The sequence below is a fragment of the Megalops cyprinoides genome, chromosome 25, assembly GCF_013368585.1.
Source record: "Megalops cyprinoides isolate fMegCyp1 chromosome 25, fMegCyp1.pri, whole genome shotgun sequence".
Lineage (NCBI taxonomy): Eukaryota > Metazoa > Chordata > Actinopteri > Elopiformes > Megalopidae > Megalops > Megalops cyprinoides.
The window spans coordinates 2,660,500-2,687,490 of record NC_050607.1 but is presented as its reverse complement, the minus strand read 5'-3'; the positions used below and the strand labels follow the sequence as shown (position 1 = coordinate 2,687,490).

General features: G+C 44.9%; 1 protein-coding gene across 17 annotated transcripts in view; it reads left to right on the top strand.

The window, feature by feature from the left end:
* The window catches only part of LOC118771910 (neuronal cell adhesion molecule-like), a 72,949-nt gene that overhangs the window by 38,146 nt on the left and 7,812 nt on the right, over window positions 1–26,991 (top strand). For 3 of the 17 annotated variants that reach the window (XM_036520076.1, XM_036520071.1, XM_036520066.1), the window contains exons 3-26: window positions 8,860–9,027; window positions 10,779–10,796; window positions 11,347–11,452; window positions 11,913–12,106; window positions 12,683–12,805; window positions 13,130–13,300; window positions 13,722–13,778; window positions 15,395–15,506; window positions 15,624–15,808; window positions 15,936–16,067; window positions 16,215–16,358; window positions 16,865–16,976; window positions 17,116–17,282; window positions 17,650–17,797; window positions 18,238–18,362; window positions 18,868–18,897; window positions 20,102–20,203; window positions 20,637–20,834; window positions 20,944–21,014; window positions 21,170–21,395; window positions 22,055–22,170; window positions 22,279–22,480; window positions 23,095–23,217; window positions 23,703–23,879. In XM_036520076.1, coding sequence (XP_036375969.1) covers window positions 8,904–9,027; window positions 10,779–10,796; window positions 11,347–11,452; window positions 11,913–12,106; window positions 12,683–12,805; window positions 13,130–13,300; window positions 13,722–13,778; window positions 15,395–15,506; window positions 15,624–15,808; window positions 15,936–16,067; window positions 16,215–16,358; window positions 16,865–16,976; window positions 17,116–17,282; window positions 17,650–17,797; window positions 18,238–18,362; window positions 18,868–18,897; window positions 20,102–20,203; window positions 20,637–20,834; window positions 20,944–21,014; window positions 21,170–21,395; window positions 22,055–22,170; window positions 22,279–22,480; window positions 23,095–23,217; window positions 23,703–23,879 — 3,163 coding nt within the window. In that variant the 5' untranslated portion in view covers window positions 8,860–8,903. Of the gene's footprint in view, window positions 1–8,859; window positions 9,028–10,778; window positions 10,797–11,346; window positions 11,453–11,912; window positions 12,107–12,682; window positions 12,806–13,129; window positions 13,301–13,721; window positions 13,779–15,394; window positions 15,507–15,623; window positions 15,809–15,935; window positions 16,068–16,214; window positions 16,359–16,864; window positions 16,977–17,115; window positions 17,283–17,649; window positions 17,798–18,237; window positions 18,363–18,867; window positions 18,898–20,101; window positions 20,204–20,636; window positions 20,835–20,943; window positions 21,015–21,169; window positions 21,396–22,054; window positions 22,171–22,278; window positions 22,481–23,094; window positions 23,218–23,702; window positions 23,880–26,441; window positions 26,478–26,991 lie in introns of all 17 variants that reach the window. The other 14 variants (XM_036520070.1, XM_036520063.1, XM_036520073.1 and 11 more) reach the window with 10 other exon arrangements.

The window sequence follows — 26,991 nt, the reverse complement described above, 5'->3', positions numbered from 1 at the left end:
GTGTGCACTCGTTGGTGTGTGCGTGTGTGTGTGTGCGCACTCGGTGTGTGTGTGTGTGTGTGCACTCGTTGGTGTGTGTGTGTGTGTGCACTCGTTGGTGTGTGTGTGTTATGCGTGTGCGTATGTTTTGCGCGTCCGTACAGGGCTGTGAGGTGCTTCTTCAGTGTGAGATTCCTCATCACCCTCCAGCCTGTTTGTCTATGCTAATGCGCCGTGCTGCTCAGCATGTGAAAGGTCTGGCCCACTCACACTGCAGAGCTATTCAAACCCTGCCTGCGCCTGGAAACGGCCAGACGGGAAATCCATTCATTCTTCCCACTCACACGGCCTCTGATGTTCAGCCACTGCTCTCATGGCCCGCTGATACGGGATTCACCTAAAGCGCCGCCTTCATTAAATGGTAGGCACGTCCTGCTAATTTAGGGGTGGTTTCAATGGCACTGTCTGTACTCCAGTCCTCTGCCTGTCTTTCACTTCATTCAAATTGAGTTCAATTCTGAGCTGCATTTGCCTCCTAATCCCTTGTGAAAGGTGTCTTTCATGTTACCACACAGGTATTCTAAAATGTGTGACACAGGGGCAAATAAAATATTACAAAAGCTCCTGACAGCTTTAAAGGTATGTCGGTTTGTCTGGAGGGGCTTTGTGTGTGAGTCTTACCATACCTGAGGAACACGCAGTCATTGCTTTCAGAATCTAGTGGTATTATCTCGTCTCCATTGGTGCAGAGCAGTGTCAATAAAGGCCTGGCACAGGAATGAAATCCTTTCTGCTGGCAGTCAATGACAATTTGCCACTAGTAGTTTGTTGTCTCTGTCTGTCTATCATTAAAGTAAGTTGTGGCAATCTAATTATGAACAGCTGCCTTTGTGACATCATCAGCGTGTGTCAGTCATGTATCTGATAGCTTGGTAGTTCCGTTGCCAGTGGCTTGGATGTGTTGCCTTCGGTATTTTATTTGTGTATTATACAGGGGATGGTGCGATATGCATCTCAGCTCAGTCCAATGTTATTTTGCAGATAATTAGCATGCATTGGTAGCTGCTTTCTATTGCTTCTGAATTGATATTGCCACCAAATTCATTTCCAGTTGCCCTTCATTCATAATTGTAATATTATAGCATTGTAATATTGCCTAGCTGAGGAGGTAGACAGGATGAAATATGTATTGAATCTGCATTGTTTGCAAAAGCCACAACAAACTGAACCCTGAACAATGACTTAGCAAAATCTCTCCTGTTATACTGTCAGAATAGCTTTGTTAGAATTCAGGCTGCTGGTGGGTGTCTGTCAGTTGACTGCCTGCATTCCGAGCAGCTTACAGTCTCTGGAGAGATACATGATAAATACACCACAGTGGTAGTCTGCTTTCTGCTGCTTCAGTTTTACCGATTGCCTCGCCTCGTCTCAATACATAGAGAGATAGAGATAACTTTCTGCTGTGGAAACGGACATTAGGATGAGGTGAGCTGCTTCAGACTGGTGTGTGTGAATATGCTGTTGATTAGGATAAAACCGATGCTCTTGGATTCCTTTCCAGGTTTTCTGGGGAGGGTATTCCTTGTTAATGTCACCCTGTTACACGCACCCTCTCTTTCTGATGAATACTAAGGAGCCGCTCTTTAAAATCTCCTCTCTGATTAGTATGTGCGGGGGGAGAGTCGGAGAGGAAGGTGTTTTGTTTGCGCGTGAATGTAGGGGGAGGGAGCTGGGTGAAAGCGTGTGTGTCCTTGCCCCTGTTTCCCTGCGAGGGCCAGGCTAACACCATGTGGGAAACACGGAATTAGGCCCCTGTCCCAGCTGTAACAGAAAACGCTGGCAGCACAAAGGTATGTCTGCACAGAGGGGAGACAGCGTTTTCGGCTCCCCTTTGGCGCAGCGGTAGACGCAGTGCTTGGACGGGCTCGGACGGGCTCGGACCTGCTGCGTGTGAGGAGATCGGTGTGCAAACAGTTCGCCAGGACCGTGCAACGAAAGCGTGCCTTCACAGGTCAAAGGGGCCTGCTGTTTGTTTGCGGAACGGAGCGGCCCCAAGACAAAGTACAGTCCGATGTCCTTCCTGTGTCCACAAAAGAAGCAAAGTTTCCCTTTTTTATAATGAGCCTGTTAAGGGAACGGACCCATTCAGGCCAAGCGATTCGCGAACGTCAGGGCACGATTCTTATGTTAACCAGGCCAATCATTTGCATACTTCCCCAATTATAAAAGCTAATGAGGAGATTATGTCAAAGCTAGGCCTAAACCAATCAGGGGAAGGCCATTGTCGTGGAGCTGCGACAGATAAGAGGCCTCTTGCGGAGCGTTCGGCTGATATAATCTGTTGGTGTATTATAATGGAATCCAGCGCCCTCATCCTCTAACCTCATTTATACTGGGCCGAGATCATCAAAGCTTCGTAAGTAAAACTCATCCACAGCCACAGTGAAAATGCTGAATGCTGGACTGAAAGTAGGAAGAGAGTGTATAAACGGTGAATGAAGACAGCTCCCCATGGCTCCTTAATTCAGGGGTGCTCATTTGAGGGCACACTTTGTAATTAAGCCATATTTGCAGGGCTGGGTCTTTTAGATAAGCAGGGCTGGGCTGCTTAACCCTCAGGGCAGCCCAAAGAGAGCCAGCAGAAGGGGGTTTTGGAGTACTCTTGGCTGGAACTCATTCGCTGGGTCCATTTCCAGCTCTTCTGGTTGTCCCCCAAGCTCCCCTGCTAGGCGCAGTGACTGGCCTGACTGGAAAACCTACGTGGAGTTCTAACAAGACAGCCAGACAAAGGCCCGTGCTTCCCCTCAGAGCATCCTGCAGTGAGTCAGGGGACTGTTTCAGAGAGCGAACACGTCCGTGCTTTCCTCATTGAGACCCCAATCACTCGCGGAAAGAGTACTTCACCTGTAACCCTGGGAGATAATGGCTCATTTAGTCTGCCGGGGGCATGCCTGTCACTTTATTACATTTCATACAGAGGCACTGAAACATCAAATTACATTCATTGCTGGAGTTTATGGCCATGAAATTCTATTTGAATGTGAAATTGTAAAACCGTATTTTTTTTTTTTCTGCCGTCAGCTAGATGTTTGCGGGTGATGTTTGTGTTGTAGTATTTCCTCCTCCCAAAAAAATCTCAGAATAGTCTCAAACTTAACTTAACTAACAGAATAGGAAGGACATTCCAATGGGCGTTTAATTTTTAATAGGTGCATGCTCCTGTATTTGTAATGGCTCCTGGTGCGTGGCAGTCTGATTGACACATGCACGACAGTGCAATCTCTCAGGCTGATGGACCTGTCAGTTTGCATGGCAGGTTGAGGGGCATTCTTTACCACCCACTCAGGCTGTCAGGGTCCTGAAATGTCCGTTTACACCGAGTGACCCTCTGGATGGGTGGGTGCTTAGGAGGCCCTGCTCAGTACATGTGCACAAAACCAATTAAGCGCAGATTGCCGAGGGTGGAGTGGCCTGCCATGTGAAAATTACAATGCACTAATTGACTACACTGGCTGTGTGAAAGATAGACAGCTCAATACAGCTTCATAAAGAGGCCGAGTGCTTCCCTTTCCGGGAACACACCCAGTACAATAAGTGCATGAATATGTAGGGCCAGTGTGCCTGGCCCTTTACTTTGAATAGCAAATTTCACTTGGTATTTTTTCTTGTGTTAATTTGTTTTTTTTTTTTTGGTGCAACATTTTTTCCTTACCTTAAGCTAGCACTGCTGTAAATATTGTGAAAGAAATGCATTTTTTAAAGAATATCTTCTTAATTTTGCCATTTTTAAGTTAAGGTCAGATCACACTGGAGTCAGTTTGGCCCTTGCTCCAAGTGCCTCCCTTCTGGTATTAAGCAGTCTGTGTTTAACTTCTAATAACAGAGGATTACACTCCATTAACATAACCTAAAACCTCATGTATTTACTTCCATCTTGTTAGGATGGCTGGTTCCCTCTCCCTGCAGAAGCGAAGTGATTTGACCGGATAGATTGCACCTCCTGTATTAATATGGTTCTGTCACTCATTTTTACCTTCTGTGAAAAGCATAATGTGGATTACTTCAAAGCAGATTACACTTCATGATGTTATTTGGCTTTTTTTTTTCAAAAACTAATCCAGCCGTGTTGGTATTTAAAAAAACATTAATTTGATCTGCCAATCAGAAACGCTCATGGTGAGAGTGTAGGGTGGGGCCAAGGTCAGTGTTTGTGAAGTGGGGCATCTTGGGTGACATTAATCCTGTCACTGAAACCCGGCTGTCAGATGGACAGGAAATTACTGGAGTCATTCTACAAGAGGAAGCGTGCATATCTCAGTAAACATTAATACTTTCCCTCGGGTGTATCTGCACAGAACAGTGAATCTCTTTTCTGAAGAACCATTTCCTCTGTGCTTGTTCATCAATGTGTATGACATGTCACAGGTCTGACAGTCTTAGGGTGAAGCTCTAGGCTTCGTTCCTGAAGCTCCACGTTCAGCACATCACAAAATACCCATCAGGACGTGAAAAGACACCTTTAAGGTGACCCTGAAGTGGATGCTGAAAAGTCATCAACCAGTGAGAAAACCGCCTAAGTACGGCAAGCCCACAGGCATAATTGTCACTGTATTGTGTTACACTCCTCAGATTCGAGGTACCAAAGAAAACTTTGAAACAAAGTATTTATTTCTCTTTCTGAGAGCTTCTTTCATTCCAGTATCATTGATAAAAGAGCTCCATTGTATACAAATATGCTTTGCATTGTTCGTATGCTTGCATAGCATAGCACTGATACACCTAAGAACTGAAAGTAAATAGCTAAACTCCCAGAGGACAGGTATGTTACAGTGACTGCTCTCCTTTCTCCCAGTACACAGAACCTGAAGCTGCCAGTGAGCGGTCTTTGGCCTACTGGGACATTCTTCTCATGTCTTTACTCAAAGCTGTAATGTAATCTGAAAACAGCCAACACCTTTCTGCTCGTGTTATGATTATATTCAATTTCAGTGTGCTTTACACAAAGAATCTGTCATGTATAGATGTATTTATTTATTGCTGTCAAATCAAGTCTGCCTTAACACTGTGCCTCAAATGTCAAAAAAGAGAATAGAGAACAATGGGTTTTTAGTTCACAGGGGGGTCAGGTTTGAGGTTTACTGGGTTAATTCGGGTTCTTGTTGAGTTCACCTCCATAAGCAGCCTGCCCTGTTTGCGAGGTGCCTTGTCCGACAGTGTGCTGCAGGCTTCCTGCTGTGGGGTTGCAGCTGGCACAGATTAGAGTTTGCATACTCACTGGGCATTCCTGGTGGTTGGCACTGAAGTTGAGCTCAGCGACCTGCTGCCCTCTTCCCCCAGTGGACCCACCGTGGGCTGCCAGGACAGGCCAGGTGGAGATCGGACAGGCTGCATCACATACTGGGCGTTAGTATGGTGTAGTGGTAAGGAGCAGGGCTCGTAACCGAAAGGCTGCTGGTTCAGTTCCCCGCTGTGGCACTGCTACTGTACCCTTGGGTAAGGTACTTTAACAGAATTAGCACAGCTAATATCCGGCTGTATAATTGGATAACATGTAAAATTGTAACCTGTGTAAGTTGATCTGGATAAGAGCATCTGATAAATGACAGTAATGTAATGTAAGGCACTGTGTCTACCACCCATGAAGCCTACCGGCTGCCAGGCCTTTCACAGGCATCCAGCCTATCACACTTCATTTCGTACATGCAGGTTGGGATGTTTCAGTGTCACTTGAAAAGAGAAAAGTTCCTTAAAAGACAAGTGTAAAAATTTAAATGAAAATCAGAACCTGCAGCAAGTGCCTACACCAGCAACTCTGTACTTTGTGAAAGGAAATGCAAAATGAGCTGTTAAAAGTTACGGTTGATTTATACGTGTTCTTTAATTAAGACTAGTGTGCAAGCGCTTTCAGCTACATCATGCTTTTTGAATGGTCCCCAATAAATGTACATTTATTTGATGGAAAAGCAATATGTGCATATTGTGATTATGCAAAGCTTGACCGTAATGCAGATTGCTTGTCAGAAAGAAAAGGATTAAGAAGAATGATTCAAGACCGTGCAGGATTCTATTAATGCAGGAGAGATTATATTAGTGTGGGAGAGAAAGCAAAAGGAACAAAGTGTAAATGAAATTATGCTCAATGCACAAAGGAATAAGAACATGTGACATATGGGACCCTCATGTGCCAATAGGAAATATCTCCCATGAGTTTCCCTCCGTCAGCTTCTCTGTGATGGCTGGACGCATTTTTGTGATTTGTTACCAGGGGGTGGGTGATATAGGGCCTCCCAGAACAGGAGTTGCATGCAGGCCAGCCAATGACAGACCTCCCCTTGCGTCAGGAACAGGCCCCAGATCAGCACTAAATCACACCAGCATCAATAAGTGGGAAATCTCCCGTTGCAGGAGAGGGCTGGAGCCTGTGTCAAGTGCACAGCGCTATGAGGCTGTTTTTTCCATGGCTCTTCCTACAGCCGGAGGGCATTCACTTTAACCGTGGCCTATTAAAAATAAACTATTACGGACAAACGCACACATGGAAATGGTAATACAGTTTGCATGAGAGGGGATTTAGCTTTGGCAGTTTAATAGCCTTAGTGGGACGGGAGGAGTCTGAGGTTACAGTGAGAACAGTGAACAGAAGGCACGTGTCTCTTTAATCCTGCACGGAGAGGGGCTCGTGTGTGTCTGTGAGTGTGTGTGTGTGTGTGTGTGTGTGTGTGTGTGTGTGTGTGTGTGTGTGTTTTGTTTCAGAAAATTGAAAGCAGGACAGATTGTGACATTGTAATTGGGGCTGGTTCCTGACATCTCTCCAGCGTGTTTCATTCTTTCCTTCACGAATGTGAATTGTATTTAGTAATTGTGCTGAGATCTCAGCTTGGTCGCTCCAGGCTTTAATTGTTTGGGAAGGGACATGAGTTTGCATACCCTCCCTGCCCCCAGTACCCCCCACCCCCCACCCCCCTTTCTGTCTGAATAATGAATCTGTCACCCCCGATCTGTAAATTAATGACTTGTGAAAGCGTGCGGGCTCATTTAGATCAGTATAATTGACAACATCCTACAGATGCATTGGGTGACATACTGCCTCAGTACACCAGCAATGCAAAATTCAGCTTGTCAATGACTAGTGTCCCCAGATGAGACCAAAACTGAAAAGATTGCATCTGCTGAAATAGTACCATAAATAGATAGTTGTTATTGCCTCATAACAGTGGAAATAAAATTAAGCAAACTTTGCTGGTTGTAACACAACATTGGTGATAACGGACACTTTCCCATCCCCCATCAATAATTCATGCTCCTGTTGCTTGAGGTTTGATGGCTTAACAAATTGAATCCTCAGACATATTTATGCATTTGTGGTATCAAAATATGCTGTTTCTTTGTTGGAGGATGTCTGCTGCTTTGAGGATAATGACACAGTTTTGCAGCTGGTGAACAATTGTATCTTTCATCTCCAGACATTTGACTGGCAGTTTTATTCAGCATTGATCTGCTGTTGAAGCCCTGCCTTTGAAGACATTTCAAGTTCCTTCTCAGAGAAAAGTGATGTATATCTGTAGTCCCCCTCAGGCCAAGCAATATGGTGTCTGGCACGTGAGGTTACATTGCAAGTAGGTACATGTAGATGCCCAACATTTTGCAGAGCGGTATTTGTTGTATGGTTGCTGAAGCCGATCCTTTAAATATTGATTTGTATTTCTCTTTCTTTGTATTTGTCACACGGCTCACACCACCATCTTCAAAATACAGTGTGCTTCAGCTGCTAGGCTTCACTGCAAATGTCACTGCGTGGGAAATCCATTTCATTCGCAGGTGTATGTCTGTATTTTCCTCTGGCGTGGCTTGATTGTCGTCAGGACACCGAAGGCCGATTGTGCCCACGCTGTAACATAAAGGATCGTATCAGCACTTTGCACCTTGGCCGCTTTCCTCAGTCAAGAGCTGCAGGCGGTGCAGAAACTGCATTACCTCAGACCTCAGGTTCGAAACAGCCCTGGCCTGGCTCTGGGGTTCTGACAGGCTCACCTTGAATCATCTTCAGAGACCCAGGTGCTGTCCCTGTGATGGGATGCCAGCCTGTGAATAATGCATGCCAAGCCATTTACCTGCCAGAGCCAGCACCCCTGACACCTTTTAGCAGGCACTTCAGACTGCTGTTAATGCTGTCATTTTCCAGCTCTTTTGGTTCTTCATGAAAACTATGAGTCATAATTATATTTTATATCATGATGTAGCAATTGCATGCTTTGTTAATCCATATGGATGTAGCCTTTGACAATGATAATGATAACATAATGTGAAAATTCCTATTCTTAATATACTTATGTCAACTTAAAAAATGAATAAAGATTTTGTTAAAAATATGTTTTTGCATCCCTTCTCTGCCTTGTATAATGTCCTTTTCTTCTCATCAAGAATTTAAAAGGAAACAAACAACTTCCCAGCTTTTCCTTAGGAAAAAAACCTACAAATAATGAAATGTGGTGTTGCAGTTCACCCTGTGATTTCCTCTGTCTCTCATCCCCTTTGGAAGAAGCAGACAGCAGGGTTACCAGTTGGAATGTCAGTTTTGTGTAATAAGATCAATACGGCAGCCTGGGAGCCTAATGGCTTTGCCATCACGACTGTAATTATCATGGCTAAATGCACTTGCAGGGCCACTCATATCCAGAGCGCAGACAGGACTGTGGGTTATACAGTGCGACGGGTCCTGTTCACTTCATACATCAGTCTCCCAGGTGCGGACACTGCGGCTCTTATGTGCTTGGTGTTGTAATTACTGTCGTACATGGTTCCTGCTCGTGATTGGTGAAGAATACATGGGTTCTTCCTGCTGGGCTTAGTAATAGCCTTGGCTCTCCCTTGTCTTTTCAGCTTGCTGACAGACGTGGACAGTGCTGGGGCATTGTGGTGCTTTGATGAGAGATACCTTCACAGACACGTCAGCCATGGAGAGGAAGGGGAATTGTTTGCCCTACAAAGGAGCACTGCTTGTGGTGTTCCTGGGTCACATGATCACAGCGTTGGAAGTGCCTCTTGACCGTAAGTTCAACTCATCCTGAAAGCACCTTGAACCTGCAGGGGATTTATGCTGCTGCTCTTCTCCATCCAGACTCATACTGGGTACAGACATGGGAGCATAGATCCAGTGCTAATTATCCACATCACGTTTTATTCTGTTTGATCCACATGCAGGCTGTATTTAATGAATGACTTTTTCTCTGGTGAAGATGTGATTTATGTAGTGAGATTGCAGCTGGCCTGTGTGTGAGGGTCCCTGTGTTGACTGGCTGATAAATATCCAGCACTTCAGCTGTGCGAACTGGGGAAACAGCAACCAGAAAAACAGCCTTGAGTTTGACTGCATAATGAATTCAAATGTGAAACTGGGTTGGTAGTAGCAGCCTTTACAGTGTGACTTTAGCATTTCCATGTAGTTTCGGGAAGAGGTCATCGAGTGCTTTCTGTCTGATGATTGGTTGATCTACTGCCAGACTACAGCTCAAAGTCCCAGCTTAGTGTGCCTGTGTCCATAGATTTCCCCTGGGCTTTCTGTAAGAAACGATGCTCCAAAAATGATTTCATTCCAGTACAAAAATGCTGGTGTCAATGTTGTGTTAATCAGAGTGACTCATAACCTGATTTTCCATTTCTATAAGCCTCTAAAAGCCAGCAACAGTTGCCCCATTAGCCCCACCCAGGGGAGTGGAGCATCCTGACTTGTCATCATTGCTTCATATCCAGAAGGACAGTGGGTCTGTGCTGGGAGACGCGCTGTTAAAGTAATTAGAATGGACATGCAGCCGAGCACAGTGATGCTCTGGCGTGCAACAAGGTCAGAGTCTGTGCTGAGGCGACAGAAATCCCGCTGCTGGCTGCTTCCCCCAGACCGTTCCGGGTGGCTCTGACCGCTTTATTGACTCTAAAGAGCTGGGCTTTTGCAGTGAAGCCCTCAAACGGCGATGCTTTTTTTTTCCCCCAAATGGATCTCCCTGCGGACACAAACCCGCACGTCTCTCTGTCAGACCTGATCCATAGCTGCACATTCCTAACACACTAAAACTCACAATCCCATCCCACTGGTGCACTAAAGACTTTTCTATGTTTAGCACACAGTAAAACAGTGGAGACTACTGATCTTGCAGTAGGGGAGGGTATAAACTTGCCTTTCAACAGTTAAATTATCCTGAATGTGATTATACTGCTCTGCAGTGTATTCCCTTTATATGTGAATGCATCTGTACGGTAGCATTTTACTATCACAAACCTGTGTAAGGTACATTGATGTCTGATAGTGAATGAAAGCATGTATGTAATTGATCGACTTCCTCTAATTCATAGTCAGCTAGTCTGATAAATGGCCTTCTGCTTTGTTTTTGAACTTGATTCTGTGTTACTATGGATAGACACACTGCTCACTCTGTATCCTCTGGAACAGAAGTGCAGCTTACATTCTGTAACATTCTAAATTGCTGGCCATGTGCTTTAGCTATCCTAGCTTTTAGCTGTATAGAGGGAGAGCCCTGTCAGAAAAGACCTGTCCATTCCTACCGAAGATATGAAGTTTGTAGCCCCCGTCTGAGCTATCTGATTACAGTACGAGGAACAGTGGACATTAAAAATAGTGATCATGAGTGATCAAGTCATGAGTGCGGGCGAGAATAGAAAACGTGCTGCATTTTAACATGGTGACATTAAGGGAAACAGTACAACGTGCACATTCTCTCCTTCTTACTAACGTCTGACTCTCTTCACCCTGGCGGCTGGGTATGTGCTGGTTCATGGGGAAAAAGCTAAAGTTCTGGAAGGATGTAAGTTTAGTCTCGCCCGCCGTGGTCATGCTGTGTCCTGAAAAGCTTGTGCAATTTTTTTCCTGCGCTTTTGATCAGTGCTGGTGTTTAATTTCACGTGTGGGTTGCAGTGATATTAGATTTGCATGTGTCCAGGGGACTCTGTGTGTTGATATCTTTGTTTAGTTTTTAGTTTTTTGTTGTTTTTTTTTGCAGAAGAAATGTCGCCAAAGCTTTATGCTTTTTTGTTTTTTGAGCTTCAGTATTATTGTAGCTCATTGTAATTGACACATTTGGAGGATATGAAATTACATAAGCAAAATAATTCACAAGAAGAATCAGCTGTTAATGCATGATGTTTTCTCTAATTAAGCTCTCCTTGTCCTTTTGTATTCCGCTTGCTGTTTAATTGTGTTAATTGTCTTGCTGAGTTTGATCTAGAAAAGTGTGAATGCATGTTTTGGTTTGCCTTAGTGTAGCTTTGAGCAAATGTAGACTTTTTGTGTGCGGGTGAAATCTGTTTGGAGCTGTGTAAAAGTGTCTCTGTCTAATGCCACTTTCTCGAACCCAGTGCCACAGCCGCCAACCATAACTCAGCAGTCCCTGAAAGACTACATTATCGACCCGAGGGAGAACATCGTTATCCACTGCGAGGCCAAAGGGAAGCCTCATCCCAGGTGGGAGCCCATCTGAGCGCCCTCACTCCGCACCTCCACCGTCCTCACACTGACCTGGGGTCAGCCGGGAAGACCGGGAAGTGTAACTGAAGACTTAACCACGAGCCTGGTTTTATCACATTATAAGGCATCGGTTAGCTTTCACAGTGCATTCTGAAGGCTGACGTACTGTAGTGCGTGTTATCTGAATTTCTTATGAAACCTGAATAACACCACTGGAGCTGGAGTTTGCTTCTAAATGGATATAAAAGGAGTGGTTTCATGCCTATGTATATTTCATGAAGACATAATGAAGTGGCAAATAATAGACAGCAGTGTGGGATGTTAGGAGAACACTGGAGGTTTCAGGTTCAAATCCAGTTTTGGTCTATGCCGTTGTATCAATAGAAAATTCAGCTATTGCAGATTCACTGCTGTTGGTGGAATGCTGATTTCATAACAACTTCCTTGGCATGTGCAGCTTCTCATGGACCAGAAACGGGACACATTTCGACATAGACAAGGACTCCAAAGTGATCATGAAGCCCAACTCTGGCACCCTGGTCATTGACATCAGTGGGGAGAAAGCCGAGGTGTATGAGGGGGTCTACCAGTGCACAGCCCGCAACGAGCATGGGACCGCCGTCTCCAACAACATCGTCATCCGCCAGTCCAGTAAGAGCTTGTCCCAGTGCGCCCCCTCTGGCCACACCTGCACACTGCACCTCCTACACTCTAACTTTGTGTCATCTTCAGTGGGACTGTCACTGGCTTGGTCATTCTTTTTCATCTTTGCCCATCTGTGCCATATGGATCATTTGATTTAACCATTCTTCTTCTCTCTCCTTTCTTTAAAAATAAGATCATTTTTCAATCATCAAATCCCTCCTCCTGGAAGGTAAAAGTAACAGGAAAGACAGCATGGTACTTGTGCCTGAATATTTCCAGTGTTTTACCCATATGCTGGCATTCCTTTGTTTGACCTCTGTAGGCAGCTGTAAATGTAGTTTCAAGTATACTGTAGTAATCCTAATTTTCCACTTTGTGTCCTGCCCATATCCTGCCTTCCCTTCCTCTGCAAAACTCTTGTAGGAGTAGCTGTTTATTGGTTGTTGAGCCCCTGGATTCTCATTTGTTCATTTTTTAGCCCCTGTAGTTTTGTTGACAGAAAGGTGAGTGGTTGCTGGGATGAAGCTGAAGTGCTTGAGCACAGTGTACCTCACAGCCTCACGAGTTCTGTCCCTCTCACAGGGTCCCCCTTGTGGTCAAAGGAGAGAATTGAGCCCATTCTGGTGCAGGAGGGAATGCCGCTGGTTCTGCTTTGCAGGCCACCTGCTGGGCTGCCCCCTCCCATCATATTCTGGATGGATAACAGTGAGTCTCTGCCAACGTTAGAGTTGAGGCACATTTACAAGAGGCGTTACTGCAGAGGTAGCTCTCTGCTGTTGATATGGTCTTTGTGTAAGTCAGAACATGATGAAAAATCTTGTGAAATTTGGAATATGGCTGAGCGAATACAATTAACTCTGATTAATTGTGCCAGTGCCAGTGTCTGCTACACTTGGGAGTCTGATAATGAAAGATACTACATGAATATTTTTAATATTCATTTTCAGAATATGTAGATTAGAGAATTGGAGTTGCTCCAGCTCCTTTTTGTGGTGGGTCATGGATCATATCTGTTTTCTCTTCCTCCAGACTTTCAGAGACTACCCCAGAGCAGCCGCGTCTCCCAGGCCTTAAACGGAGACCTGTATTTCTCCAATGTGCTTCCCGAAGACACACGCAACGACTACATCTGCTACGCACGCTTCCCCCACACCCAGACCATACAGCAGAAGCAGCCCATCTCTGTCAGGGTCTTAAGCAGTAAGTGCGGTTCACACTGATTCCCGTCTGATCGCAAGAGAGAGAGAGGAGGCTGTGATGTGCGTTTGTGATCCTGACCGCTGCTGCGTCAACAGCGTTTGTGAAGAAAGGACGCATTGTTAATGATGGGTGTCGACAAACCCCCTGAATGAGTAATACTACTCTGTGTACTTTCTGAAAGCACTTAGCTTTCTCTCTGTGTGTTCTCATTTCTGAGAAGAGACCCACTCGTGGTTCGGTATGAATCCATGAAGCATCACTGCTTCCTCTGCTGACCTCACAATGATGTATTTTCATTGGCCGTTTAAAAGCTCATCTGTTGTTTTATTTTTATGCACAAATTTTGCTTTAGTTACTGTTTTTCTCCACCATTGTTTTTTTCCATGATGTTGCATGTTTATGATTTTCTGTTGTGTTGCAGTGGATTCAATCAATGAGACAATGGCAGCTTTATTGAATGACACTGATTTTTTCAGTGGTGAGTGCTGGCACCCCCTAGTGGATACCCCCAATTTAACAATGCTAGAATTCGACATCTAACATTAACCCCAAACCCTGCCTCATCTTTGACCATCATTAAACAAAGCAAATAACATTTTGTAATGGACTTTGCTATAACTTCTTTTTCAGTTCCATTTTATAGCTAAGCCCTAAACATTAACATTTCATACTGTTACTCACTGTTTTACCTGAAATACAAATGCCTGAATGAAGAAAGAACATTTTAACATTTTAAAAATTGCTCTGCTTTGTCCAGAAATGTTCAGTTCAATATTGTTGACTGAACTGCACACATTATTGTAAATCAGAGCAAATTATGCCAACAAAATCAGCTTGTAAATCGACCCTTCTTTACTGCAAAGAGGATCTTCTATAAAAGTATCTCTGTAATGTAAGGAGCAGGGTTCATAACCAAAGGGTTGTTGGTTCAGATCCCCCCTAGAGCAGATCTGCTGTACTCTTGGGTAATGTATTTAACGCATAATTGCCTCAGTAAATATCCAGCTGCATAAGTGGACAAAATTGTAACTTAAGTAAATCACTCTGGATCAAAAAAGAGTAAATCACTCTGGATAAGACCATCTGCTAAATGTAAATCATATCACATTAATGACCCCCCCCCTTTCAATTCCGGAAACTGAAAAGAAAAACAGAAAGATTTATATAACTGTAATCTTGCCACCAACTCCACTCACCCTCCGTTCATGTCATCCCTCCATCAAAGCATCCATTTTCTTTCTGTTTCTCGTTTTTCACCCATTCACTCGTATTTTTTTTCTGACAGGATTCGATGGGTAAGGTACTATATGTGGTAATAGTGCATTGACACTTTCGGTCTGTCACTAGTAACAGCAGTGTGTGATGACTGGGTAATTGTGAATTGTCATGTGACACACCAGAGCTGTAGTCTCATGGCATTACCCACAAGCCTGCAGATGTAGGCCCTGGAAAGACAAGCTTGCTGATGACTGTCGTCCAGTACAAGAAATTACGTCACCAGGTCTGTGCAGCAGAGTCAGATGCAGGAAGAGTGTTGAGAGAAGGAGAAACGTGATCATGGCTGCCACTGTCAGCTCTAAGATAAAAAGCAGGATTAGGTGTGCTTCACTGAAACGGGATGACTCCACTATGCAATGTGCTGTAACTCTAATAGCGGTGGAGTCAGCATGTATCTGAAAGATAGAATTTGGGACCTGCTGCAATTATTTTTTTTTTAGGAATTTTAATAAGGATTTTTTAATGTTTGCTATGTAAAGAAAGTTGCTTGAGGACGTTTACAATTGTGTGACATTTAGCCATTTAGCCCATTCCAGCCAGTCATTTTACCACTATTTGTAATATTAATGATGGACTTTATATACATGATTAACCTCAGGTTCTGTCTGTACATTCTCTTTTGGCTGAAACGCATAACTATTTGACTCTTTTGCATGGCATGATCATTACGGTTATTGTACTCAAGTTATGCTTATGAAATGTGTCATGTCTGGGCTCTGGGGTGGAGCTGTTGAGCAGTATGTCCCACAGTCCTGGAGCTGTGTGATAGGCCTGTCAGGAGAGAGCCGTTCTCATCCAGCCCGTGTCTCACCTCAGACACCCCCGCGACGGAGCGGCGCCCGACCATCCTGGTCCCGTCCGTACCCAGCAGCACCAAGATGGTCCTGAGGGGAGAGGTTCTGGAGCTGGAGTGCATCGCAGAAGGCCTGTGAGTCCCCCTGAGACCCTAAATGTGCTGTGTGCCCCCCAGACTCATAAAGGGGTGCCACCCCTGCCAACTACCTGCCAGCACTAACATCGGTAATGTCTATTTTGTGGTATGAAGGCCGACACCCGAGGTCTTCTGGAGCAAAGAGAGCGGGGACCTACCTAGCGGACGGACCACCTTCCGGTCCTTCCAGAAGACCCTGCGGATCACGGGCGTGACGGAGGCGGATGCCGGGGACTACCGCTGCACGGCCAGGAACCACCTGGGCTCCGTGCACCACATCGTCACCGTCACCGTGAAAGGTGCGGCAATGCCATCGTCATGGAGACCAGTCTCTGCATCACTTCTACGTGTCAGTTTGCCCGTTCGTAAAAGCGGTCCACCCTGGCAGGTTAGATCCCGCTGACTGCCTATCTCTGCCCCGCACAGCTGCCCCGTACTGGATAAGCGCACCCAGGAACCTGATTCTGGCCCCCAAAGAGAACGGGGTCCTTATCTGCAGGGCCAGCGGAAACCCCAAGCCGGTCATCACATGGTACATGAATGGCATTCCCATTGAGAGTAAGTCCCTCCCCCCACCACAATGCCCTGGGATTACCCACAATGCACCTGACTTCTAACCAACTCATTTAAGTGTACAGTAAATATCTGAGTGTGAGAGAAGTTTTTAAGAAATGAAAATATATATAGGCTGTGATCCCTTGATAGATGCACCCAAAGACCCGAGCAGGAAGGTGGAGGACGACTCCATCATCTTCTCCGACATTCAGACCGGATCCAGCGCGGTTTACCAGTGTAACGCCTCCAACGAGTATGGCTACCTACTGGCCAATGCCTTTGTCAATGTTCTTGGTAAGTTCTACTCAGTGTTAAACTACTGTCACCTGCATGGCATGAGAAGGCTGTTTTTTGTATGCTCACCTCTACACCTTGGACCTTATTGTTTGAATTAACAAGTTGCTTGCCAGCTTGAGCTAATTTTGAGTCTAGTCAAAATAATAATAACATTAGTAGTCATTATTATTATTATTATTATTAAGGTGATGTTGCATTCCATGATTTCTTAACTCGCTGCTTGCCCTTAAGGTGGTGGTGACTTACATGGCTTACATTGGACATATTGTTAATCTGCACAGTTTAATAATTACGAAAACAATATGAGGTTTGTTAAATATCAGTCTGTCTCCCTGGCACACTATGACACAGAATTACTAAAGTGTTTGTTCCATTGAGCAGCATTCATAGACTTAGCCATGCTGAGGTTACATTGCTTGAGCCAGCCTTTAACAGTGGACCTCTAATTATTGTGGTTAGTGCACCCAATGGATCACAACCCTGGTGTTTCTCTTCCCTTGCAGCCGAACCTCCTAGACTTCTGACTCCGCCCAACAAAGTGTACCAGGTGATCAGGAACAGCCCTGCCCTGCTGGACTGTGCAGCTTTTGGGTCGCCGACTCCAAACATCACATGGTAAAGGCATGAACCTGAACCGGGCCAGTGTAGATCTCTGCACACCACGCGCATCATTGCAAGACTGCACCAGAAAACTGTCCAAATGGTTGTACCATTACTTCCAGCCTTGATTGTGGTATCTGTGTCTCTGCTGAAGGTTCAAGGACAGCCAGACCAGTATTTTGGATGGGGACCCCTATGTTCTCCATGAGAACGGGACCCTGGAGATCCACGTGGCTCAGAGCATGAACAGCGGCAAATACACCTGTGTGGCCATGAACTCCCTGGGCAAAAAGGAGAACCACGTCTACCTGGAGGTCAAAGGTCAGGCACATTCCACTGCCTCTGTCTCATAGCTGATGTGGCAGAGGTCAGGGGGTAACCAGTGTTAGGCTCTAGGCACTAGCTTTTTAGGCTGATTTGTAGGGATTTTAGCCTGGAAATTGCTGCTGTTTATTCCCTCAGCTTGTTTCCTCACAGTATGACCCTGCCTTCTTGAAACAGAACAGAAGTTAGGATGTCATTACACAGCATGGCCATTTGCATGTTACTTAAGCTATCATAAGCTGTGTTTTAATAACCCTCTAGAATTCTGTCCTTAAATTTGCTTCAGAAGCTTCATGAGCACACAGATGTGAGCTACCTTTTTCCAGACTTGTGTCCCATGTGCTTTTGATTCCTCTCCTTCCAGAGCCGACCAGGATCCTGAAGCAGCCTGAATACCAGGTGGTGCAGAGGAACGGGATGGCCATGTTCGAGTGCAAGGTGAAACATGACCCCACCCTGGTGCCCACCATGACCTGGCTGAAGGACAGTGGGGAGTTACCTGATGATGAGAGGTAGGGCTCTCTGGGGTCTCATATCTCAATGTGGAGACGCTAGCAAGCACCGGCTTATTCGTTGCCAGAGCTATGTTCCTGTTGTAGAGTCACGTAACAATTGTCGTGTGCATTTTACTTTATTTTACTTACACTTTACTTTTATTCAAATAAAGACATTATTTAATTCATTAGATTTTCTGACACTATTATCAAGTGCAACAGAAAAAATCCAAATGCCATCCATAACATACAGCTCACGCTACATTTATGCCCTGTCTGAATACTGTACTTTATACAGCCACACCTCAGCTAATGATTTCTGGGACATCAACCTGAGACTCTGGTTATGCTCAGTCCTGAAGGATGTTGCCTTGAAAATGTAGATTTTCTCTGTATCATATTTGACTGCTAATGGCAGGGTGTTCACAGGTGTTGTGATGCTGTGCTCCTGTTCGCAGGTTTGTGGTGGACTCCGAGAGTCTAACCATCAAGGATGTGACCGAGAGGGACGAGGGGACCTACACCTGCGTCATGAACACCACGCTGGACCAGGACTCGGCCAGCGCCGTGCTAACGGTCATCGGTATGCTCTCTCCTGCATTCTCTCCCTCTGCAATGTCTCAAACCTCCCAGCGACTGCAGTAATATCGGCCTTAAACGCCAGTTCACTTTCCCTAGTGTCAGTTCATACTCTAAAGGGAACCCCAAATGAATGTCTTCATGTCTTGTGTGTTCAGCCAAGCTTTTCTGCTCCTGTGATGTGTTAACCTTGTATCTGTTATCTTTTACTTTTAATAAGTAATACAGTTAAATCAGTCTAATTCATTTACTTGTGAAACAGCTGAATGGTGGTTCAACTAAATCATTTTATAATGATCAGAGATCAAAATGTCAAAGGTCAAAAAGGAGCTCGTCGTACAGCTTAATTAACTTGATAGTTTAGTCTGATGGTGTTGTGAATGAATGGGCTAAATATTATCTGATTATACAAGCCATAACATACTGTACTACCTTCAAATTATAGCAGGGAAGTGCTTTTCTGTTACTAACCACTAACTCCTACTTTACTCCTGCCCTCCTCCTGTCAGAGCCTACCCCAACTCCAGCTATCGTCTACGGTAAACCTCTAGATCACAGCCAGTCTTCATAACTCCCATCACCCCCCATTCCCCTGGGCTTATATATGAATTTATGTCCTCTTTCCTCTTCATGCATGTTACACTGCTGCCATGTTTGCCCCCCACAACGCTCTGTGTTTGTGATGTCATCAGCACAGTAAGGGAAAGACGATGGCCTTCAGGACAGCTCACTCCCTGTCTGTGCTTGGAGTGTCCGTGGCTTGTTTATTTCCTCCTAATTCAGCTTTGATTTCTCTCGCTTCCTCTGCGCTGCTTCCGTGTGTGTAGCTGGCAGAGATGACTCTGTGTGGATTTAACCCTGTACATTCTGCCTCACGTGCTGATCCGGGCATCATCATTTATTTATATGGTGCCCACTTTAACTGGTAGAGTGTGATAAGAGCTTGCCTCATCCAAAAGGCCTATTACTGAGGCAGTTTTGAAATGTTGAAGGTGTTAAAAATTGCACTTTGTACAATAGCTGAGGATTGTGACAAGTCAGAAAAATTTGGACACAATTTGAGACTGTAGTTAATATACAATAGGCTATTGTTCATAATACTGATCAACTGATAATTTCTAATGTGTAATATGAACATAATAATGCCAGGAAGAGTGAAGACTGTTGTAACACTGTTACTTGCTAAAATAGATAGATGGATGGAGTATAGTCGTCTTGAGCTGGCTTTCATTTGTCCAGCATGTCTGTCATTGCAGAGGCACATGTGTCTTTCTGGAATGTGAAACATCATCATCCAACTCATTAGCAAAACATGCATGTTGCGGTTTCATCATTGCTTTGAAAACATGATCATTGCCCTGGCTGATCTGAATTCTTTGTGTTAAAAGTGTGTTACATTAGATTTTTCTGTTTCCACATGTGATGTGTACAGCAATCATCACTTCATCATGTTGTTCTGGGCCACTCCCTTGAATACATTCAGAACATTCAAAATCTGTATTTTTACATCAGCTTTATATTAATGACAATAAGGCATGTCTCATGTATGAATGTCTGATGGAGGCTGGAGACATGCATCAGTAAATCCGCTCTTGAGTTACCTTTGCATTACCTTTACCTAATGCAAACCATGCCCCTGCACTAGAGCAACACTCCTGCTCATGACATGATGTGAAAGTGACCTTCCTTCGGCCTGTGCTGCCGCGGGGGAACACAGAGTGCTGAAACCAGACTCTTTTCCAGAGCAACCTGACCCCCCGACCGACCTGGAGCTGACGGAGGAGCAGGCGCGGAGCATCCAGCTCACCTGGATACCTGGGGATGAGCACAACAGCCCTATTGAGAGTATGTATTCACCAGCAGAAATACATCAGGAGAGTGTGTCTTAACAAGTGCCCTATATCCAGAGTATGTGTCTTAAGAAGTGCCCTACATCCATGTGCCTACCTGCAGCCCTATTTTAATAGTGCAGGAGACTAATATCCAGGATGTGTGCCTAATAGCAGCCCTATATCCAAAGCATGTGCCTAATTGCAGACCTATTTTAACAGCATGTGCATATGAGTATGTGTCCTAAACATGTCCAGCACATTCATTCATGTTGACAGTGAATTCAGTAGCCTACAGGTCATCTGCAAAGGTCTAAAGAGCAGTGTAAATGTATTAAATCCGGCCCATAGTACCTCTGCATCATGATGTATCTCATTTACTCTCTGCATCAGAATGTAGCTCATCGCACTTCTGCTCACAGCTTTCTCTCCCGGGTGTTTCTGTCCAGAGTTTCTCATTCAGTATGAAGATGCACTCCATCAGCCCAGTGTCTGGCACAATCTGACCGAGGTCCCGGGAACCAAGACCTACGCCCATCTCAAGCTCTCCCCCTATGTCCACTACTCCTTCAGGGTGCGGGCAGTCAACAGCGTGGGCTACAGCCAGCCCAGCTACCCATCACGGCAGTACAAAACGGACCCGGCAGGTACAACTGTTCAAACGTCTCGAAACGTGCCAGGCGTGTTAATGAGCACAACCCCAGCTGAACTGGGATCAGCTGTCTCAGACCATACTGATGGTGCTCTACCTTTCAGCTCCTGATGAAAACCCTTCAAAGGTGGAAGGCTTTGGAACGGAGCACAACAACCTGGTGATATCGTGGATGGTAAGAGCAGCAGTGTCACACACGGTGTAGTGAGTGACCTTGAATGGAGCCGTTCCCTTTGAATGGCTGTAGTGTGATCACGGAAGCCTGTGCAGTTTGCTGTTTCGCTCTGTGAAACTGCGTGAAATATGGTCACACCTCTTCTCTCACCCCAGCCTCTGACGGGCCTGCAGTCCAATGGACCGGGCCTGCAGTACAAGGTTATCTGGAGGCAGCAGGACGTGGATAAGGACTGGACGTCGGTGACGGTGGCCAACGTTTCCAAGTTTGTGGTGTCAGGCACGCCCACCTTCGTCCCATACGAGGTGAAGGTGCAGGCAGTGAACGACTACGGCAGTGCGCCTGAGCCGGAGGCCGTGATTGGCTACTCTGGAGAGGATCGTGAGTCTTAATTTCACCATGCGGGAGAGACCAGTCTGTGTCTCTTTGTAAAATACTCCAGAATCACTCAGACCAGTGTGTGTCTCACTGTGAAGTACTCAGGAATCACTCAGACCACTGTGTGTCTCACTGTGAAGTACTCAGGAATCACTCAGACCACTGTGTATCTCACTGTGAAGTACTCAGGAATCACTCAGACCACTGTGTATCTCACTGTGAAGTACTCAGGAATCACTCAGACCACTGTGTGTCTCACTGTGAAGTACTCAGGAATCACTCAGACCACTGTGTATCTCACTGTGAAGTACTCAGGAATCACTCAGACCACTGTGTATCTCACTGTGAAGTACTCAGGAATCACTCAGACCACTGTGTGTCTCACTGTAAAATACTCTTGAATCACTTAGGATTGTGTTTTTCACAGCACACTCTTTTGTCATAGATGACAGGGGTTCTCATCAGAAAATATCAGAAAACACTGCTGACTGCACCACTAAAGGAGATCTTTTACCGGCATGGTACCCGGTTTAGGATTTATTGTCTTACCGATGCTATGAACCTTTTTTGGGTTTTGCTTCTTTAGTTTGACATTGTTTGACATTTGACATTGTTCCTCTTTGCCCTGCTGATCTCTCCTCTTTAAACCCTTTGCTCCACAGTGCCCATGGTGGCCCCAGACAGTGTTCAGGTGCTGGTGCAGAACAGCACGCTGGCGGAGGTGCACTGGGAACCTGTTCCCCCTGCCACGGTCCGCGGCCGACTGAAGGGGTACAAGGTACGAGGGCGGGGCAGCGAGAGGACATAAGCTCGCTTCTGATTGGATAGCCGAGGTTGGCGGGCATGTGCGCAGGTGTCCAACACTCATGAGGTCTTTCTCTGGCAGGTGTACTACTGGAAGGAGAAGAGTCTGAACAAGCAGAACCACCACGAGGAGCAGCAGGTCCTCACCTTCAGCGGGAACAAGACCCACGGCATGCTGCCGGGCCTCCACCCCTACAGCCTCTACACTGCCAACGTCCGCGTCTTCAATGGCAAAGGGGAGGGTCCCCCCAGCTCCAACCAGCAGTTTGAGACTCCGGAAGGAGGTAGGTCCAGCGTCTGAGCTATCATACCTGCCCAAAAACATGCTTTTTAAATGACACATATTATGACAGAGCTGTGCTGAAGACAAAATTATCTAAGTTGAACATTTCATGAATATTTCATTACATTACATTCGTTTAGCAGACGTTCTTATCCACTTCCACCGCAAAAGAACGGGAGTGTATCCGTTAAAGTTGAATGAGCATCAGGGTCAGACCAGACTAACAACACTCCCAGGCCAGTGATGCTATTCAAGCGCTACCACAAGTTAACTAGCACAACCTGGCTAGAAAAGAGAAGCCAAGTATGCTACTATACATCAGTCGCGAGATTCCAGAATCCAAAACACATTGCGATACTACACGTAAAATACACAGCAAGTACTACAAGTAGCAGGTGTTAGGGGGTAGGGATTGAGGTGGAACCGAGACACAGTCCGAAGAGGTAGGTCTTCAGTCTGTGTCAGAAGATGGAACATTTATATAAAAGTGAGAATGTCCCATAATTATCTGTTCAGAAGGGCAGTGCTAGTTTCATGGCATGCCGCTGAAATGGGAGCAAGGATTTGGCTCAGTGTTGGCGTGCTAGATCCTCATGGTCCTCTTTGTGTGTCCAGTTCCAGGGCCCCCTGCTTTCCTAAAGATTACCAACCCCAATCTGGACTCTCTCACCCTGGAGTGGGGCCCCCCCTTAGACCGCAACGGACGCTTGACCGGCTACACCCTCAAATACCAGCCAAGTAAGATCTCACTGTGATGTGCTACACTGTCTGTGGTTCAGTGATAGTCCTTCCTAATGGATGCCATTATTAATGAAATGGCTTCGTGGATTTAGTAGAAGGCATTATGTACAAAGCTGTCATACTGAGATCATAGTGTCCAAATAGCATCACAGTAATATTGAATAATTATGGCCAGAAATAGCCATGATTACACATTTGCAACCTGTGCAAATATTTAAAGAAGCTAAGTTGAAATGTCATTAAGATCTCTTCTTCAGTGTAATGTTATTGTCTGAGTTGTTTCCTTCTCCTCACATCGACCTCATTATCATAAAAGCAGTAACTTAGGAAAAGAACCAAAGGAACTTGTATGCATTTGTCTTCCCCATTTTGCTGGCCTTTGCAGTTATGCAGAGAATAGATTTACACTGCAGATTTTACTTTATGGATAAGGTCTGAAGCAGCAGGTAACCTGACCCCATGCCCCTCCCCCCTCTCTCCAGTAAACAACACCAATGAGCTGGGGCCTATCGAGGTGGTAGCTCTTCCAGCCAATGAGACCAACTTTACACTGCTCAACCTTAAGTACAGCACGCGCTACAAGTTCTACTTCAATGCTAACACTATCAAGGGCTCGGGACCCATTATAACAGAGGAGGCGGTCACAATTATGGACGAGGGTAAGTTTCGACCCTTAAATCTGCACACGCTCAACTTTACACTTACTGTCACTTTGCCCTTAAAGTCTCTACTATAACAGTCATTTTGATGACTCTATCAGACCGACACTAACAGCCATTGTTTCTTGTTTAGAGTTTGTTCAACGCTGGATGTAGTTTTGAATGTCCCTCTTTTGGTCTGGTGGTTTGTTTTATCATGAACTTCAGAATGCTAAACCTACTCCAACACAGTAGCCCCTCTCTGAAGCTTATACAGTGTTACCAGTCATGGTAAAGATGTGCTTGTAGTCAAATTTTTTCCTCAAAAATGCACAATTTGTAGACTAAATGTGATGCATATATTTACCATAGAATCAATGTCCAACATTATGAATAATCTACTATGAAGGATAATGGGCAAGTTTATCAAGATGAAATCAAATAGAGGGACAGCAACATATTTTGACTATTATTTGTTTGTGATCCACTATTGTCAAAAATAAAAAAATACATACACACCATGTTGTCTTAAATTGCTGATCAAGGACTTTTGTATCAGCTAAAAATATTGACTCCTAGGAGTTTTCATTGTAAGGCATAAATTTTATTTTTTATAAGTTCACAGCAAAAACATGCAGCATTTACATATCATACACACACACACGCACATATGAATGACAATGTTGACATGTTCAGTTGTTTTTAGAGATACTTATACCAATAAGAACATATTGGAACATACTTCTGTCAGCCTATGGTTAAGAATGTCTTTCTTAAACATTTACGTGGTGGTTATGTTTGTGTGAAATTCCTTTTGTGTTAAATCGTGGCGCCTTGTGTCTAATTCAAAAGGTAGTCATGAATGGCTAAATCATTATGAGCTTGTTCATGTCAGTTATTAATGTTAGATTTGTAGTATTTTATGGTTTTGAAATGCATGAAAGTGGAGGGGTTTAATCTGAAAACACATACAGCACAGTGTTGATCACTCCTGCAGTTTCATTTTGGACTCTCGTAAGAGCTCATATGACATGTACAATTTTACTGTACATTTAACCCTCTATGGGACTTCCTCATTTATAAGTAATGCTAAGGAAAACTGCTAAAAAAATAACACAAACTCTTAACTAATGACAGTATCCCAAAAATGTGTCACATGACATCCCCTCTAACCAATAAAATCTAAGGAAGTGAAGGAGACAAGAGCACATATTGAGTCACATCCATGAGTAGCACAATGGTCAGTCCATTTTAAACAATATCCACTGCCTTGGCACAGTCAGAACCAGCAGGTTAAAGGGATGTTCCTTGAAATCATACATGGAAAAATGGGAAGGGGCTCATTTGATGAGAAGGATGCTACAAGTGAAGGTGGGCAGATAATTGCCAGCAAATGGCAAGACAACCGCAGTGTCACACTTCTCAGCACTTTCACTGGCGCTTACCCAGTTTAAAGATGGGACAAAAAGAAGAATGAAACGATCAATGTGACATGCCCCGCTTCTGTCTCAACCTGCAATAAGTGTATGGGTCTGCTGATCTGATGGAGTCACTAATTGCACTCTGTCATACAAAGATCAGGTCACGCAAGTGGTACATTCCCATCTTTTTCCATGTTATGGACATGGTTTGTGTAAATGCATGGCTTCTGTACCGCAGAGGTAGTGGGACATGTGGTAAATCACACAAAGGGGCATTCAGCCTCAGAGAGTTCAAGGCAGCCATTGCAGATGTTCTCTGCTCAGAAGGCACAGGCAAAGTCAAACGTGGGCGGCCAAGCCATGAAGAATCTCTCCCAAAGCATCAAAAAAGGAAGGGAGAGTCACTCCCAATTCCAGAGATCAGGAAGGACGGCATTGCCCACTGGCCTTACTACACTGAAAAGCAATGCCGGTATAAAAATGGCAACTGCACTGGCCAAACATGAGTGAAGATTGAGTGAAAATTAAAGGTGTTTGATTTTTTTTTTTCAATTAATATCCTTAATTAGTCCCATAGAGGGTTAACATATACAGAGGGTATGTACATAAGTGAGACAGTAAAACTGCTTTTACGTATAAAGAGACCCTGAAGTGTCCAATCTGATGAGCTCTTGCTGTAGGGATCTTCCTGAAGTGTTCAATCTGATGAGCTCTTGCTGTAGGGATCTTCCTGAAGTGTCAAATCCGATGAGCTCCTGCTGTAGGAGTCTCTCAGTTACTCCACAGCAAGGGTGCTGTTACTGCACAGACTGAACCGCTCCATTCTTTGAGTATCAGTAGCCGCCATGTCGGTGTGTCCCAGAAAATATCTACTGTAGCATGAGCTAACCTCCATTCAGTAGTCAAGGAACTAATACATGTTTGTCGGTTGATCTTTGGTCCTCTTTTCCTCACCAGGTTCCCTTTCCTGCTGTAGATTATACTCTGACAAGCTAGCACCCTAGCTGTCCGTGGAAGCAGTTAGCTTAAACTGTTTTCTTCATATCAGCCTGCTCTCCCAAAGCCTGGTTAGGAAAACAGGTCTGCATTGCAGTGAGCTGTGGGAGTTTGGCATCTTGTATTTACACGGGTTCCTTCTGTTTCTGTGTTTTTTCCTCTGAAGTTCTTTTGCATCCGCCCGCAGTAGATGTGGGCAAAGGTAACAAAAGTACCAAAGCAGAGACCCCTGCATGCCATTTATCAAGACTGGTCTTCAGTCAATGAGACCAGAGCCTTCACAGTCTGAGAGGGCTTTGCATGAATCTGTCTGAAAAACTCCCCTCATGTACTTAGACCACAAAGCTGCCCACAGCAGTGCACTGTGGGGAAAAAACCACTCATTCAAGAGAGTCTGAAACAGAGTTACAATCCAGATTAATGAGATATAACTCTATTTCATAGTTCATGCTATGAAGCACTCACTCTTGTGTCTCTCTTGTAATGAGTTTCTCTTGATCATAAAGCCACTCTTTGCCTTAAGCTCTAACTGAAGCCTTCCAAACGATAACATTAATATCCCCAACAATGACAAAGAGCTCTAAGTCCTCCAGCCTCTTTGCACCATGACTACTCTCTTCCCTGTGCTTGCTGATAAGGTAACCTGCATGTCATTCTCAGTGCTGCATGTGGCTGGACCTTTGACTAACGGGACCGTCTCCCTGTATGCAGTTTTG